The sequence below is a fragment of the Saccostrea cucullata genome, unplaced genomic scaffold (assembly GCF_032062105.1).
Source record: "Saccostrea cucullata isolate Sc308-1 unplaced genomic scaffold, CSIRO_AGI_Scuc_v1 ctg181, whole genome shotgun sequence".
In the NCBI taxonomy this organism is placed as follows: domain Eukaryota; kingdom Metazoa; phylum Mollusca; class Bivalvia; order Ostreida; family Ostreidae; genus Saccostrea; species Saccostrea cuccullata.
The window spans coordinates 553,619-570,362 of NW_026936455.1; the positions used below are offsets into that span (position 1 = coordinate 553,619).

Sequence of the window (16,744 nt, forward strand, 5' to 3'; positions counted from 1 at the left end):
GCCCGAGTTGATAAAAATATACATTTGTTACTTTTATTAGAGACATATATGGTTTTATATGTTTCTGTTCATCAAATGTTATATAATAAGTCTTTTATGTTTTATTAGAATTTTAGACAAAAATAAAGATTTTTTTAGTTAAAGTTGGAAAAAAAACTAAAAGAAAATACATCGGGATCGAGGTACTTCTGCTCAGGTTCTTCATCAGTTATGACAGAGGAAACGCCAAATACAAACAGCCTGTTAAATTTTGAAATAGAGGTATGTATTGTACCACTATGTTTAACATTTACATTGTTTAACACAAAATATGTATAGATGTTTCTTTTATTTTGATAAAATCCGTAAAAAAGAAATGGTTTGGGAATCAAATAATTTTATGAAAAGGGGGTGTTGTCATCAGATTCTCCTTAAGGGTACATGTATGGCAAAATTTGTGTAATATGTCTTGATGTCTTTTTTATCTTTCAGTTTGATGATGAAGAATTTAAGTCTGATTTGCCAACTGTGGAAAACCCCACACTAGAAAGTATTCTCAATGAGGTAACAGTTTTATCGACCTTCGACGATAATTATTTATTTTTTTTGAGGCAGTTAATAAATAAATTATAAATGTGAACTGAGATCATATTAGGTTTATTCTAACCAATTTATCTGAATATAATTGTGAGTAAACTGTCATTTCGTTAATACCCTGTCTTTAAACAAAACTCAAATACAGACTGAAGACTACGATTCCCCAGTGGAAGATGACACATCTTCAGTTATCTCCGCAGTCCAGGCATTTAAGGATTCAGGGGACACAACTTCTCTGTCCAGTTCAGACAGCAATCGCACAGATCGCAGTGCAAGATCCAGACAGAAGTATGTTATTTATATTCATTTCACATTTGATATATCTTTGTAAATTGCTGGAATCCATTCAACTGAAAATCAAAATAAAGTAAGTGTGTTTGAAAGAGTTGAAAAGGTAGATAAGCATTTATTATTTTTGACTATAAATTTGTTACCTTACAGGAAGAAAATTGATATAAAACAGACAGTACATGGTTCAAACGCTTTTTTTGAAACCCAACCGCTTGACAAAATATAGCAGCTCAACTTCACAGTGCAGCTGTTAGTAAAATATCTTACAAATTGTTCAAATAATTTATTAAAATATTTGGGTAAAATTTAGATTATCAGGGGAGCTTAAAGCAAAAGCTTTAGGTTCTTGAATTAAATTAAAGCATATTTGACTTTCAATATGATACTACTGTAAATCACTTTTTATTTGCGAGAACTTTATTTTCGCTTAATTAAACGAGAGATCATGTGTTTTGTTTAAAAATTGAATGAACATTCGTATAAGTATTCCTTAAGATTATTTAGAGCAATAACCACAATTCTTCAAAATTTTGTCTCGTTAATCAAGAGTCAATGACTATCTCACGAAAATATGGGGTCGCGAAAATTTAGTGATCTACAGTATTCAAATGAATTCATATAAACTTTTTATTATTCACTTTGATTTATTTTCAATCTATTTGATATAGGAAAGAGTTGATGCAGGAATGCCAACAGCAATGGTAAATTATGATTTTTATATACATGTACTATAACATTGATAAGATGATGCAATTCTAAAATCTTCTATATTTCATTTTTGATTTAAGGAAATGATTTCATAATCACTTTTATAATTGAGGTATAAGTTACATATTTTCAGGCTGTTTCATCCTTGATTGCCATTGGAACCTCACATGGACTAGTGCTGGTGTTTGGTAAGACAACAAAATCATTCTGCATTATGGAGTTTTTTTATCCTTTCTTGGAAGTAATCTATTATAACACATTTCTTCTGTTTCCCTCAGATCCCAAGCAGGTGTTGAAATGGTGCCTGGGGAAAATTCGTTCTACCATGGGGACACATTTATAATCAACATGGTCTAGCTGTTGATGTAGCTTCAACAAATTTTTGCACCAGGCTTCTCTCTGGGTTAACATTACAATCTGGAGTAAGAAATCAACTTTAAATTGTTAAGGATAATGGCTGGTTGCATATCTCAGATTTGAACTAACAGTCAATGATTCCAAGTTTAATTCCCAAATAATGCATCGGACACAGGTAAGGCTTTGCTGAATACAAATTAGAATTATGGTAAATTCTATTAAACCTTACTCACCTATGTAGCTTGATCGCAGCAGAACTATGTCTGAAGTAAACCAAACTTTGCTGGAATTAAATCCAGCTTGTAAACATGATCTGTAGATCAGGGACAGAGCTGTACTATTCTAAGTCATATGTATGCAACTGGACAAAAAAGTACAATTTATGTCAGGGGTAAGGTGTTTCTGTCTTCTTATTGCTGTTGATATTTAAGATTAATTAGTGTAGGTACAAATTTCATTTAAGCTTATAATAAATGTATATTACATGAAAGAATCGATAATCAAAATTAAACACGCGCGCAATGCTACCGCTTTTGAAATTTGAATCTCCCTCATCATCACAATAGGTTAACATGTATGCATTTGATATATCTTTGTAAATTTTGAAATTAAACTGAAAATCAAAATAAATGTAAGGTGTGTTTGAAAGATTTTAAGCATTTATTATTTTTGACTATAAATTGGAATTTTAGAATTTTGATATAAAACAGACAACATGTTCAGTGTTGAAACCCAACCGCTTGAAAAATATAGCAGCTCAACTTCACAGTGCAGCTGTTAGTAAAATGTCAAAGTGAGATTGTTCAAATATATTTAAAAAAATAACTTGTAAAATTTACTATAGGTATTAATGGATAAAGCAAAAGCTTTAGGTTTTGTAAAATAAAGCATATTTGACTTTCAATATGATACTTTTCAAATGAATTCAGAAAACTTTTTATTATTCACTTTGATTTATTTTAGCTGTGTGTAATATAGGAAAGAGTTGATGCAGGAATGCCAACAGCAATGGTAAATTATGATTTTTATATACATGTATATGATAGGTTATATTCCTTATATTTCAATTTTTTAAAAGGAATTTTTTTGAATAATCACTTTTATAATAGCTCACCGTATAAGTTACATTTTTTCAGGCTGACCTATTGATTGCCATTGGAACCTCACATGGACTAGTGCTTAACATTTAAAGCAATATGATTCTGCATTTTGGAATTTTATTTTGCTTTCTAAATGTGTTATTATGATTAATCTTATGTAATCTAAACACTTATGATCAATAAAATCAAAATAAAGTGGTTAAAAATGTGGGCCAGCAGTATTTCTGTCTGCCCTCAATATACAAGGATTATACCAGGCTTCTCTCTGGGTTTGCTAAGGACGACAATAATTCAATTTTGAACTCTAAGGGACTAATGTTCTGGTTCAAAGCAAATATGAACAACAGAAGTAAATGTTTTATTTCTGTTTAAAATAAATAATGCATTGCACACATGTCAAACTTTGCTCATATTGCTTTAGAATTCGGGAAATTTTATTAAACCACTTACCTATATAGCTTGATCGCAGCAGAACTATGTCTGAAGTAAACCAAACTTTCTGAATTAAATCCAGCTTACATGATCTGTGGATCAGGGTGGGGCTGTACTAATCTAAGTCATATGTATGCAACTGGACAAAAAAGACTAATCTCAAGGGGCAATATGGGATGATGAAAATCAGACTTATTGAGTAATAACAGTTTTTTTCATGGCCCTGGATTACCGGCCAAATTGACTGCTTCAGTTGACAAAAATGCTTTTTGAAAATAAAAATTCAAAATTAAATTGCTGTAAGGTGCATTAAAAAACATAAACCTCAGTGCCTAGCCTGTTTGATCTCTCCCTTAACTTTGAAATAAATTAAATAAATGTTAACAGGGATATGAGTGATTTTAATGTTATATAGAAAACAATGTGGAATTTACAATTCTGGTGTTGTAGATAACAATGTGGGATTTAAACCAATGGAAAACTATGACAATCACAGAATGCCCACCCACCAGGATCAGCTGTTCTTCATGTCAAAGTAAGACCAATACAAAATAATAGCTAATAAACACTATAGGTATTTAATGGATTTGGCTAACCTTGACAAGGTTTTGTTGCTAGATGTCATTTTAGTAAGCTTTTCTCTAAGAGAAGTCTTTGTTCAGTTTACAGACAGCCCAGTGTTAGCTGTGTGTAGTGACAGTGGAGGGTCGGTGTTTGAACTAGAAATGAAGTAGGTTATATTTCTTATATCTAGGTTATATTTCTTATATCTACAGGACTTTTTAAAAATAAATGTTTTTGAATATGCATAGTTTTAGCTCACCGGAGTAAACTCAGGTGACCTATTGCTATCCGTTTTCATCTATCGTTGTTTGCCATGCATTAACATTTGAATATTTTCATGTTCTTCTCTGAAACCGCTTAACCAATTTTAGCATAAAGCATCTATGGGTGAAGAGGAATAAAATTTTTGAATTTCATGGTCCTTACCCCCCTGGGGCCTTGGGGGTGGGGCCAAACCACTAAAATTAATGCAATCTTTAAAAATCTTCTTTACTTCTGAACAACAAGCAGTAACACTATTGGTATGATCATAATCAGCATTGAGTCCTCTACCAAAATTTTGAAATTCATGGCCCTGGGGTCAGGGGTTCTAGTGCTAGGGCGGGGGCTATATAGATTATGTAGTGAAAATGCATTATTTCTTTGAAATTCTACTTCTCTGCTCCTGGGCATTAAATAAACTAACTAAGTGCATAGTTATGTTGATTATGGCTGCCTCTTCCAAATTTGTGAATTTCATGGCCCCGGGTTCAGGGGTTCTGGTGTTAGGGTGGGGCTCTATTGATTATATTTAAGCATTGAATTCATATTTGTATGTTTTATATTAACACACCTGGCCGTGCTGACAAATTGAATACCGCGCGTTAGCGCAGTATGATAATTTGTGCGCAAGTTTAGGTGTGTTATATGTTCCATCATATCCTTCAAGACTCCACAATATATGAATTCTTTGTTGGTATATTTACATTCTTTAATTTTTTCCTCTTCATAATTGTTTATTTTGGTAATCTTTAAAGTGAATTTAGCGCCCTTCAAAACTGGTTTGCTTTATAGACGTAAGAGCCGTTTGTGACGTCTTAAAGTTAATTAACGCAAACGAACATTGCGAGGAAAAAAAGTGACAAATTAATTTTAAATGCACAATATTGTATTTTAACGTTAATTCAAGAGGGTTAATTTTTAGCTCTACTGGTCAGAGACCAGAAGAGCTTATGAGATAGTAATGATCTGGTGGTCCGTCCGTTGTCCGTCTGTTGTTTCATGTCGCATATCTGTAAACAATTTTTCAAAATGCTACTTCTTTTACAGTTTTGATCTGATTTCAATATAACTTGGCACACAAGTAGACTACACTAAGATACATAATTCTGTGTATCGGTTTTTGATTTTGATAAACGGTGTTGCCGTGGTAACTAAAAATAGAAATTTCTGTGAAATTTGTTGAAAATGCTACTCCTCCTACAGTTTTGGTCTGATTTCAATATAACTTAGCACACAAGTAGACTACACTAAGATACATAATTCTGTGTATCGGTTTTTGATTTCGATGAACGTTGTTGCCGTGGTTACTAAAAATAGAAATTTCTGTGAAATTCTTTCAAAATGCTACTCCTCCTACAGTTTTGGTCTGATTTCAGTATAACTTGGCACACAAGAAGACTACACTAAGATACATAATTCTGTTTATCAGTTTTTCATTTCGATGAATGTTGTTGCTGTGGTTACTAAAAATAGAAATTTCTGTGAAATTCCTTTAAAATGCTACTCATTCTACAGTTTTAGTCTGATTTCAATATAACTTAGCACACAAGTAGACTACACTAAGATACATAATTCTGCTATAGGTTTTTGATTTCGATAAACGATGTTGCCGTGGTTCTAAAAATAGAAATTTCTATGAAATTCTTTCAAAATGCTACTCCTCCTACAGTTTTGGTCTGATTTCAATATAACTTGGCACACATGTGACTACATAAGATACATAATTCTGTTTATCAGTTTTCGATTTCAATAAACGGTTTTGCCGTGGTAACTAAAAATAGAAATTTCTGTGAAATTCCTTTATAATGATACACCTCCTACACTTATGGAATTATTTCAATATAACTTTGCACACTAGCAGACTACACTAAGATACAAAATTCTGTGTATCGGTTTTAGATTTCGAAGAACTTTTTGGCCCTGGTTACTAAAAATAGAAATTTCTGTGAAATTCCTTTAAATTGCTACTCCACATACAGTTTTGGTCTGATTTCAATATAACTTGGCACACAAGTAGACTACACTAAGATACATAATTTTCTATATCTGTTTTTGATTTCGATGAACGTTGTTGCTGTGGTTACTAAAAATAGTCATTTCTGTGAAATTCTTTGAAAATGCTACTCCTCCTACAGTTTTGGTCTGATTTCAATATAACTTGGCACACAAGTAGACTACACTAAGATACATAATTCTGTTTATCAGCTTTCGATTTCAATAAACGGTTTTGCCGTGGTAACTAAAAATAGAAATTTCTGTGAAATTCCTTTAAAATTTTACTCCTCCTACAGTTTTTCTGATTTCAATATAACTTCGCAAACTTGTAGACTACACTAAGAACATAAAGAGACTTTATCAAGGATCATTATTCTTCTATTGCTGTTGTTAAGTTTCAATTCCCAACTGCTGAAGTACTTTTCTCTTCCTTTGCTATAAGTACAAACCAGTAGAGCTTCAGTCTCGACAGAGACTTCTGGTTTTTATTGAATTGTGTCAAACACTGTTAATTTTGGTGATCATAAAGTATTGAAAATGCATATAGTACCTACTGTGTATTTTTACGCGCGGTGACAAGGTTTCATGTGTGTTATAGAGATTTGAACGTCATGGATTTCTAATGGATTTCATAAAGAAAATTACACTGAATGTAAATATAGTGAAAATGCATAAATTCTTTAAAAATCTTCTTCTCTGTTCCTGGGTATTTAAACCAATGAACTATGTACATATTTATGTATGTGCCATTTCCAAATTTGTGAATTTCAGGGCCCCTTTGTCAGGGGTTCTTGTGTTAGGGCAGGGCTGTAATGTTTATATATAGTGAAAATGCATGAATTCTTTGAAATCTTTTCCTTGGCTCCTTGGTATTATGCCAATGATCTAAATACATAATGATGATATTAGTGATGAAAAAGCAGCCTCTTCCAAAATGTTAATTTCATAGCCCCTGGGTCAGGAGTACTTTTTAAGCTTAAATTTATGTTTTCCTCTTAATATTGAATGATGTTTGGTATTTTCCCCAAAATTTTGTGTACGTGATTTCTCAGCAACTATTCAGTGGATTTCACTGAAATTTACAGAAACAATACGCATCTGTTGGAACTAAATACATCTGGAAGGAAGTTGAAGTTAGAAAACTCACTTTTGATACCAAGTTATGGACAATTTTGTGATTTTTAAAATGCAATTTTGTCGCCCCCTTTTTTTTTTTCAAAAACGGGAAAAAAATTTGAACTTGAGAGCGTAGGGCATGTCTCTTAGATGTTAGTTCAATTATACGCGTGTTTTTTCAGAATCGGACAGAGCTTCTCTGAAGTTTCATTTCTAGTTTATTATTTTTTTTTATCATCTGGCGATTGAAACAATCATATACTCTTATATTTTATATTTAGTTTAAACATGAGACTAGGTTGGCCCATGGCAGATCCAGAAAGGGGGGGTTATGGGGGTTACCCCCCCCCCCCCCCTTTGGATTTGCAAAGAAAGAGGAAAATCCCAAATTTTTGTTCTGTTTTTACTTCAGAAAATGTTCAGTGAAAGGCTTATATTGTAATATATAAAGAAATTCGATTGTGAAAACAAAATGAAACCTCAGATTTTCGGGTTAGGACATTTCCTTTCTTTTCCAAAAACTTTCTGGTAATCCATTCAATTATTTTTCCAAGGTTGATCAACCTCCCCCTTTTAAAACTATACTCGACTCTGTATCTATTGAGTTATTTAACGACATGTTTATGTAAAACTTACCTTTAAATAACTCTTTTCCTCTTCAACCCCCCTCTGAAAAATTTCTAGATTAGGCCTAATATTGGCCAATTCTAAAATGTTTTCACTTCCATCAAACCAGTAAAAAAAAATTATGCCATAGTGCCGCCTTTCGCCCCACTCCCCCTGCTTTTTGCTCGCAATTTATTTACTCTGTAATAATGATACTATATATGAAAGAACCTATTTTCTTATTCATACAAAATTAAATTTTGTAAGTAGAAAAATATAGGGGAAAAGGCTTTACAGATGACAGGTATAAAAAAACATGGATATATAACGCCAAGGCTGCACACATACAATACGTTCCCTATTTCTGTATGTTCAAGTATAATTTTGCTGAATTTAACTCTTTTTACAATTCTTGAGAAAATAAAAATAAAAATATATATTACTTGAAAATAAAATATTTAATGAAGCTAAACTGTCTGCTCTCAGTTGTTGCATATACAAATACTTAAAAAAGAAAATCCCGAATATCAAGTGAAGAAATCAAACTGTACATGTATAGTAATTTAATTGATCTTCATGTACGTAAATGACATTAGTAATTTGAATATATATTTGAATCCATGGATAAAATCATTTAGAAACAGCTGAATGTCTGAAAAAAATAAAAGACAGACATACTTTTCTGATTAGTGAAAATGCAGGGCTAAATTAAGGAAATATTTCTAATTTTTTAGTAAAAACCAATGCCGATTGAAATAAATCTGATCCTGATGGAAAATAATGCAAAATTTATGACGTTATCAAATAAAAGACAACTGCCCCCTAGCTATAAGACATGTTAAAGATAAATCAAGTTTTTTTTTAACCATGTTACAACAAAAAAAGCCAAATTTAACAATACAATTATTAGTATTTTCCTCTTTATATAATTCCAGTTGGGATTGGTTTAAATAGGGGAAAATTACAAATAATAGGTAAATTTAGTTCCTTTTATTTCTCTCAATATACATTTTCCCACTGATTTTATTGAGTAGCTCAAATGTTTGTATTGTTTTGTATAATAATATGGGGGGAAAATTTCTGTCATTCCAATGTATTAGATTTTATAACGTAATAATGAAAGGTGGATACTAAATTCAAAAAGTCACTTGCTAAACTCAATTTTGGACCACATAAGTAATTTTTTTACCCTCATGTTGCATTGAAATCAAGCATTTGCCAAAAATAGGACTAAAGGAGCACTAAAAAATTGTTTGATGTTGTCATGTGTAAATACTGTTTTAATAAGGCTACATGCAAAAAATCATTAAAATTCATGACATGCGGTATGCCACCCATTGCGTGGTTTTTCGGTGGAGTGCCTATTTTAAAATGCCAGAATAAGAATCACTTTAGATACTTGTACACTGACAGTGTGTTGGTGAATTGTTGTCCTACACAGAGATTGTTCTCATCATCAACACAAACACTACGCGGATGCATTACCCCTTGTTGTGGTGTGAGTAATAGAGACAAGAACTGACCGTCCTGATCAAGGAGGTGAACAGATTCATTGTAACTATCACACACCAGGATGTGACCGAGGACATCAGTACAGATTCCCCAGGGACGGAACCCTGACTTTTGACCTTTGTAGGAAAATCTGTGTTTTCCTGATTTCACCACCACTACATCACCTTTATTAAAGTCTGATGTACAGATATCTCCATTGATGTTTTCTGTTATGTAATGGGGTAACATATACAGTTCCTGTCCTTTGTTATCCCTCTGTATGTTCTGTAGTTCTTTTCCTGTCTTGTTGTACCTGGTGACTTTGGCCTCTCCAATCTTTATCATCCCCACCAGTAAGTCCCCATTGATGTGGGAGGAGTGTGTGCTGTATGGTGTCCAGTCTCCAGTTTTAATGAATTCAGTGATATTATTATCCTGTGTTATCCTATTGACAACTTTCTTGTCTTTGTCTGTAAAGATCAGATCCCCGTCCTGTGTGACTGTGTGGTAACCTTCACGTCCACCACTGGTTTTTATCCTCTGTATCACATTCCCCTGTAGATCTATTTGGACAAAATTACCATCATTGTCACTGATCCAGAGTCTGTCTGATTGATCTAGTGATACATGAAATACATTCCTAACACCTGGTACATTGAACTCCCTGACTTTGGTGACAGAGGCAGATAGAGACAATGTTTGTTTCTTGTCAGATTTCACATGTTTATTTTGTTTTGACTGTTCATTTGTAGATTTCATTGATGTAGAGAAAGAAGCAATTTCCATTGGCTTTACTCTTCTTAGTTCTGCCTTTCTATCAGATTTTATTAATTTCCCCAATAATTTAGCAACATCATTTTTCCTGTATTGAGCAAAAGAAAATTCTGGTGTGACACATTTTGTGGTTTCTGGTATGGATTGTATTTTTAAGTTGTTTGGAAGTTGAGTTGTGAAGTTAGTGAGCTCAGTAGAGGACAGGTAACTCTGGAACTCTTTAACGAGGTCACTGAGATAGGCAATATAATCATCAAATGTCTTCTCTTGGCTCTGTAATTTCTCCAGTAATGACTTCTCTATTCGGTTTAATTCTTCCATATTTTCTGAGAGCACTGTGTCCACCATGTTTTTCAGAGACTCGGCTTCAGCCTTCATGGATGTCCGTATGCTGTCCATGATCTGTTTAACTTCTGTGGCATCTTCCCAAACTTCTTTCTGTAAATCCTGTGTTGTAGGAACAAAGTAATTATGGATTTTAGAGATTTCCTTTTGGCAAAGAGTAAATTTCTCTGTGTAAATAGTTTCTAAATCGGTAAATATATGTCCATGGTGCTCTTGCATTGTTGAACACTTTGAACATAAAGGAATATTGCAGTCTTTGCAGAGAATGTCTATTTCTTTAGTGGGGTGGATCTTGCATTTCTCCACAGGAAGTTGCCTTTTGCGTTGCTGGTAAAGGACCACCTCATGGTTTTTGTTTTCTGGAATCTTTAGATGTTGGTCTCTGCATGGTTTACACATCTGATGATGGCAGGAATTGCAGTAGAATTCGCAATTTTTCTCACAGTCTTCAAAACCACACTCTAGAAAGTGTTGAGGAGTGTCTGGAATTTTTGGTTTGGAAAGTGCCATCTGAAATTAACATGTAAAAGTTTGTTACCTGCATATGGGTTCCGTATCTGCAACTGTTACAGTTGCAGATCTTTAATTTAAGGTGAACTACAATGTTGTCTGACTCTAATTATAGAGGAACACCCACATAAAGGAAACAATTCTATTGTATGTGTATTAAATCTTAATTATATTAGAGAAATTGGACTTACCAGTAAATAAATAAACTTGTCCTTTTTTAAATAAAATTTAAATTTCATGCAGGCAACCCTGTACTTACTTTTGATGTAAATGACCTCTAAACGTAAGATCTGTTATCAAACTAAATACATGTATGGATTGTCAGAGTGAGATTTTAGTCGAGACTTAGACGAGATCTGTAATTAACTTCCTTGATGAAGATAAATATAGATTTAAAAGCCCTGTTAACCCAGATATGTACTTTTAAATTACTATCATCTGTATTCATAATAGCATGGGGGGAAATTTCTGTCATTGTAATGTTATAATGAAAAGTGGATACTAAATTCAAAAAAATCACTTGCTAAACTCAATTTTGGACCACATAAGTAATTTTTTTACCCTCATGTTGCACTTAAATCAAGCATTTGCCAGAAATAGGACTAGAGGAGCACTATAAGAAATTTTTTTTATGTTGTCATGTGTAAACACTTGCTTTAACAAGTCTTACTGCAAAAAATCATTCAAATCCATGACATGCAATATGCCACCCAGGCGCGGATCCAGGAATTGGAGTTAGAGGGGGCGCCAAAATTTGGCAAGGGGTCTGGGGGTCGCCTTGAGGCCCCCAGTGGGTCCAGGGCAAAGCCCTGGTGGGGGTCCAGGGGGCGAAGCTCCTGGATTCTAGAGATTTTCTAGGGTAAAAATGAGGTCTACCAATTTGACATATTTACATTTTCTAGACAAAACTGTGATTTACGCTAACTTTGACAATTTTAGGGGGGGCGCACGCCGGGTGCGCCCCCCCTTAAATCCGCCACTGCCACCCATTGCCTGGTTTTTTCGGTGGAGTGCCTATTAATGCCAGAATAAGAATCACTTTATATACTTGTACACTGTCAGTGTGTTGGTGAGACCTTGTCCCACATAGAGATTGTTCTCACCATCCACACACACACTACAGGGATACTGTACCCCTTGTTGTTGTGTGAGTAATATAGACAAGAACTGACCGTCTTGATCAAGGAGGTGAACAGTTTTACTGACACTATCACACACCAGAATGTGACCAAGGACATCAGTACAGAATCCATAGGGATTGAACCCTGACTTTTGACCTTTGTAGGAAAATCTGTGTTGTCCTGATTTATTCACCACCACTGCTGCACCTTTATAAATGTCTGATGTACAGATATCTCCACTGATGTTTTCTGTTATGTAATATGGATAAGTATACAATTCCTGTCCTTTGTTATCCCTCTGTATGTTCTGTAGTTCTTTTCCTGTCTTGTTGTACCTGGTGACTTTACCAGCCTCTCTATCCTTCTTCATCCCCACCAGTAAGTCCCCATTGATGTGGGAGGAGTGTGTGCTGTATGGTCTACAGTCTCCAGTTTCAATGAATTCATTGATATTATTATCCTGTGTTATCCTATTGACAACTTTCTTGTCTTTGTCTGTAAAGATCAGATCCCCGTTCTGTGTGACTGTGTGGTAACCTTCACGTCCACCACTGGTTTTTATCCTCTGTATCACATTCCCCTGTAGATCTGTTTGGACAAGATTACCAAATATGTCACTGATCCAGAGTCTGTCTGATTGATCTTGTGATACATGGAATACATTCTTAACACCTGGTACATTGAACTCCCTGACCTTGGTGACAGAGGCAGATAGAGACATTGTTTCTTGTCAGATTTCACATGTTTATTTAAGGAATCACTGTCTAGTTTTGAGAGTATGCCAGGGCATCAACAAAAGTGGGAAACATGGGATAATTTGCATAACGGGTGAAGCCCGTTATGCTAAAATTATCCCATGCTTCCCACTATTGTTGATGTCCCTGGCATACTCGCATAACTAGACAGTGATTCCTTATATTTCCATTTCATTGTGAAATAAAATTGTAGACTTAGACATTAAAAAAGTAGACTAATAGATTTAAATTGCACAAGGACTTCCATGCCAATTTCAAAAGTCCTCGCACACTGACGTCAAACACAAAGGCAGCCGCACGAGATTTGCATGCATATTTGGCCTCCTTAGCGTAAGACACAGAGACAGATGCGCACGAGATTTGCATGCGTATTAGGCCTCCTTAGCTGCTGACCTATCGACCTGCCTAATTTACATTCCGGTAGAATTATCAAGAAATAAATTACCCTAACTTTCAAATAGTTATCACAGAGAAAAATAATTAGAAATGGAAATATTTTGTTTTGACTGTTCACTTGTAGATTTCATTGATGTAGAGAAAGAAGCAATTTCCATTGGCTTTACTTTTCGTACTTCTGCCTTTCTATCTGATTTTATTAATTTCCCTAATAATTTAGCAACATCATTTTTCCTGCATTGAGCAAAAGAAAATTCTGGTGTTACACATTTTGTGGTTTCTGGTATGGATTGTATTTTTAAGTTGTTTGGAAGTTGAGTTGTGAAGTTAGTGAGCTCAGTAGAGGACAGGTAACTCTGGAACTCTTTAACGAGGTCACTGAGATAGGCAATATAATCATCAAATGTCTTCTCTTGGCTCTGTAATTTCTCCAGTAATGACTTCTCTATTTGATTTAATTCTTCCATATTTTCTGAAAGCACTGTGTCCACCATGTTTTTGAGAGACTCGGCTTCAGCCTTCATGGATGTCCGTATGCTGTCCATGATCTGTTTAACTTCTTTGGCATCTTCCCGGACTTCTTTCTGTAAATCCTGTGTTGTAGGAACAAAGTAATTATGGATTTTAAAGAGTTCAGTTTGGCAAAGAGTAAATTTCTCCGTGTAAATAGTTTCTAAATCGGTAAATATATGTCCATGGTGCTCTTGCATTGTTGAACACTTTGAACATACAGGAATATTGCAGTCTTTGCAGAGAATGTCTATTTCTTTGGTGGGGTGGATCTTGCATTTCTCCACAGGAAGTTGCCTGTTGCGTTGCTGGTAAAGGACCACCTCATGGTTTTTGTTTTCTGAAATCTTTAGATGTTGGTCTCTGCATGAGTTACACATCTGATGATGGCAGGAATTGCAGTAGAATTCACAATTTCTCTCACAATCTTCAAAACCACACTCTAGAAAGTGTTGCCCAGTGCCTAGAATTTTTGGTTTGGAAAGTGCCATCTGAAATTAGAATTTAAAAGTTTGTTACCTGCATATGGGTTCCGTATCTGCAACTGTTACATTTTGCATCTTTAATTGTTTAGGCTGAACAACAATGTTGTCTAACTCTAATTATAGAGGAACACTCACATAAAGGAAACAATTCTATTGTATGTGTATTAAGGTAGTCCGATCCTCAGGTTTATAAAATTAGCAGTTATAAAGTAATAAAAAATACAAAAGTATCTCTGAATCCATAAAGTTATGTAAATTTGTCCACAGAATTTCTTTAAAAATAAAGATTAAAGTTAATCATATTATATAGGGAAAATTGCCAAATCTGCAATATTTTTGCAGAAAAAGCGAACTTGAATATCTGCAATGCATTTTCAAATTGCAAATTGATCAACAATAATATTTTAGGTTTAAAAACAATAGGTATCCAGGCATCCAGAGATATTGTCATGATTTTTATGCTTAGTTGGTATTTTTAGCTCACCTGAGCCAAAGGCTCAAGTGAGCTTTTCTGATCAAAATTTGTCCGTTGTCTGTCGTTGTCGTCGGCGTCGTTGTTGTTGTTGTAAACTTTTCACATTTTCATCTTCTTCTCAAGAACCACTGAGCCAATTTCAACCAAACTTGCTACAAAGTATCCTTGGGTGAAGGGGATTCAAGTTTGTTCAAATGAAGGGCCACACCCTTTTCCAAGGGGAGATAATTATGTCATTGAATTAGAGAAAAATTAATGGCATTTTTAAAAAATCTTCTTCTCAAGAACCACTGGACCAGGAAAGATGAAACTCATGTTGAATCATCATCAGGTAGTGTAGATTCAAGTTTGTTCAAATCATGACCCCCGGGGGTAGGGTGGGGCCAAAATGGCCGATCAAAGTTTTACATAGGAATATATAGGAAAAATCTTTAAAAATCTTCTTCTCCAGAACCACTGGGCCAGGAAAGATGAAACTCATGTGGAATCATCCTCAAGTAGTGTAGATTCAAGTTTGTTCAAATCATGACCCCGGGGGTAGGGTGGGGCCAAAATGTCCGATCAAAGTTTTGCATAGGAATATATAGGAACAATCTTTAAAAATCTTCTTCTCAAGAACCACTGGGCCAGGAAAGATGAAACTCGTGTTGAATCATCCTCAGGTAGTGTAGATTCAATTTTGTTCAAATCATGACCCCCGGGGGCAGGGTGGGGCCAAAATGGCCTATCAAAGTTTTACATAGGAATATATAAGGAAACCTTTTAAAATCTTTTTTGCAAGTACCTCAAAGCCATGCTTAGTGATATTTATAGGGAATTATCTTCTGGTAGTGTAGATTCTAGATTGTTCAAATCTTGACCCCCGGGGGGGGGGGGGGGGGGGGGGGGGGGTAAAATTCAAGCCCCCCCCCCCCCCCCCAACCTCAGTAAACTTTCAGTTCTAATCTGATATGTGCTTTTTCCTAGCCAATTGCTCAGGTGAGCGATGTGGCCCCTGGGCCTCTTGTTTATCTTCTATTTCCGTCTTATATTCTATAGTACATAGTGCAAAAGGTTTTTGCTATCATTGCAAGACACCACAAATCACTTTGTATTTCATATCATGTTAATAAGCATTGATATTTAAGTCTGGATTCAAGAAAATCTTATTCTCTAAAACTGTATTTTTTCCCCCTTTTATAGGGTACAAATATCAACTTTTATAAGACCTTTTTTAAGACTTCCAAAAAACATTGAATCTTATAAAGATGAATAAAATGAAAATTGTTGCATGAAAAAAATTCATTTTCAAGCTTCATTTTGATGCATTTTAAATCAAATATTGATTTTTGGAGTTATCCTTCATGGCTGAAGATCGGATATCCTTAAATCTTGTATTATATTAGAGAAATTGGACTTACTGGTAAATATACAAACTTGTCCTTTTTTAAAATAAAATTTAGATTTCATGCAGGCAACCCTGTACTTACTTTTGATGTAAATGACCTCTAAACGTATAAATAACTTTGAAATGTCAGAGTGAGATTTTAGTTGAGACTTAGACGAGATTTGTAAATTACTTCCTGGATGGAGTTAAATATAGATTTAAATGTCCTGTTAACCCAGATATGTATAACGTTACACCTGTACTTTTTTAAATTACTAAATGAATATTTTTAAAGATTGATAAATATATTATTTGTTATTCCAGGGACAAATTTTATAGAGTAAATAATTTATTTTACAGTAAATAGTTTTATCCAAATTTTGTTATTAAAGGTAATTATTTGCTTAAGGAAATTAATGAATGAATAATTATGATCCCCTTCAAAGAAGGGAGGTCATATTGCTTTGCTGCTGTCTGTCGTTCTGTCAGTCCACTTAGTTGCTATTCATT

General features: G+C 34.3%; 3 protein-coding genes across 3 annotated transcripts in view; 1 reads left to right on the forward strand and 2 right to left on the reverse strand.

The window, feature by feature from the left end:
• The first annotated feature begins 191 nt into the window (after nucleotides 1-191).
• LOC134245645 (vacuolar protein sorting-associated protein 8 homolog) overlaps nucleotides 192-16,744 on the forward strand; it is a 33,021-nt gene continuing 16,468 nt past the window's right edge. The window contains 13 exon segments of the mRNA XM_062727927.1: nucleotides 192-261; nucleotides 472-543; nucleotides 722-864; nucleotides 1,018-1,054; nucleotides 1,056-1,082; nucleotides 1,084-1,116; nucleotides 1,536-1,568; nucleotides 1,709-1,763; nucleotides 1,854-1,892; nucleotides 3,229-3,315; nucleotides 3,913-3,932; nucleotides 3,934-3,999; nucleotides 4,127-4,194. Of these exon segments, the coding sequence (XP_062583911.1) occupies nucleotides 211-261; nucleotides 472-543; nucleotides 722-864; nucleotides 1,018-1,054; nucleotides 1,056-1,082; nucleotides 1,084-1,116; nucleotides 1,536-1,568; nucleotides 1,709-1,763; nucleotides 1,854-1,892; nucleotides 3,229-3,315; nucleotides 3,913-3,932; nucleotides 3,934-3,999; nucleotides 4,127-4,194 (731 nt within the window). The 5' untranslated portion in view covers nucleotides 192-210.
• LOC134245639 (uncharacterized) lies at nucleotides 8,464-11,425 on the reverse strand. The gene is made up of 2 exons (XM_062727913.1): nucleotides 11,386-11,425; nucleotides 8,464-11,126 (listed from the first exon to the last, which is right to left on the reverse strand). Exon 2 carries the CDS (start codon nucleotides 11,124-11,126, stop codon nucleotides 9,393-9,395), a length of 1,734 nt encoding a protein of 577 aa, XP_062583897.1. The 5' UTR covers nucleotides 11,386-11,425; the 3' UTR covers nucleotides 8,464-9,392.
• LOC134245640 (uncharacterized) lies at nucleotides 12,114-16,398 on the reverse strand. Its single transcript, XM_062727914.1, has 3 exons — nucleotides 16,338-16,398; nucleotides 13,484-14,399; nucleotides 12,114-12,976 (listed from the first exon to the last, which is right to left on the reverse strand). The coding sequence occupies exons 2-3, from the start codon at nucleotides 14,397-14,399 to the stop codon at nucleotides 12,162-12,164; spliced, it is 1,731 nt and encodes a 576-aa protein (XP_062583898.1). The 5' UTR covers nucleotides 16,338-16,398; the 3' UTR covers nucleotides 12,114-12,161.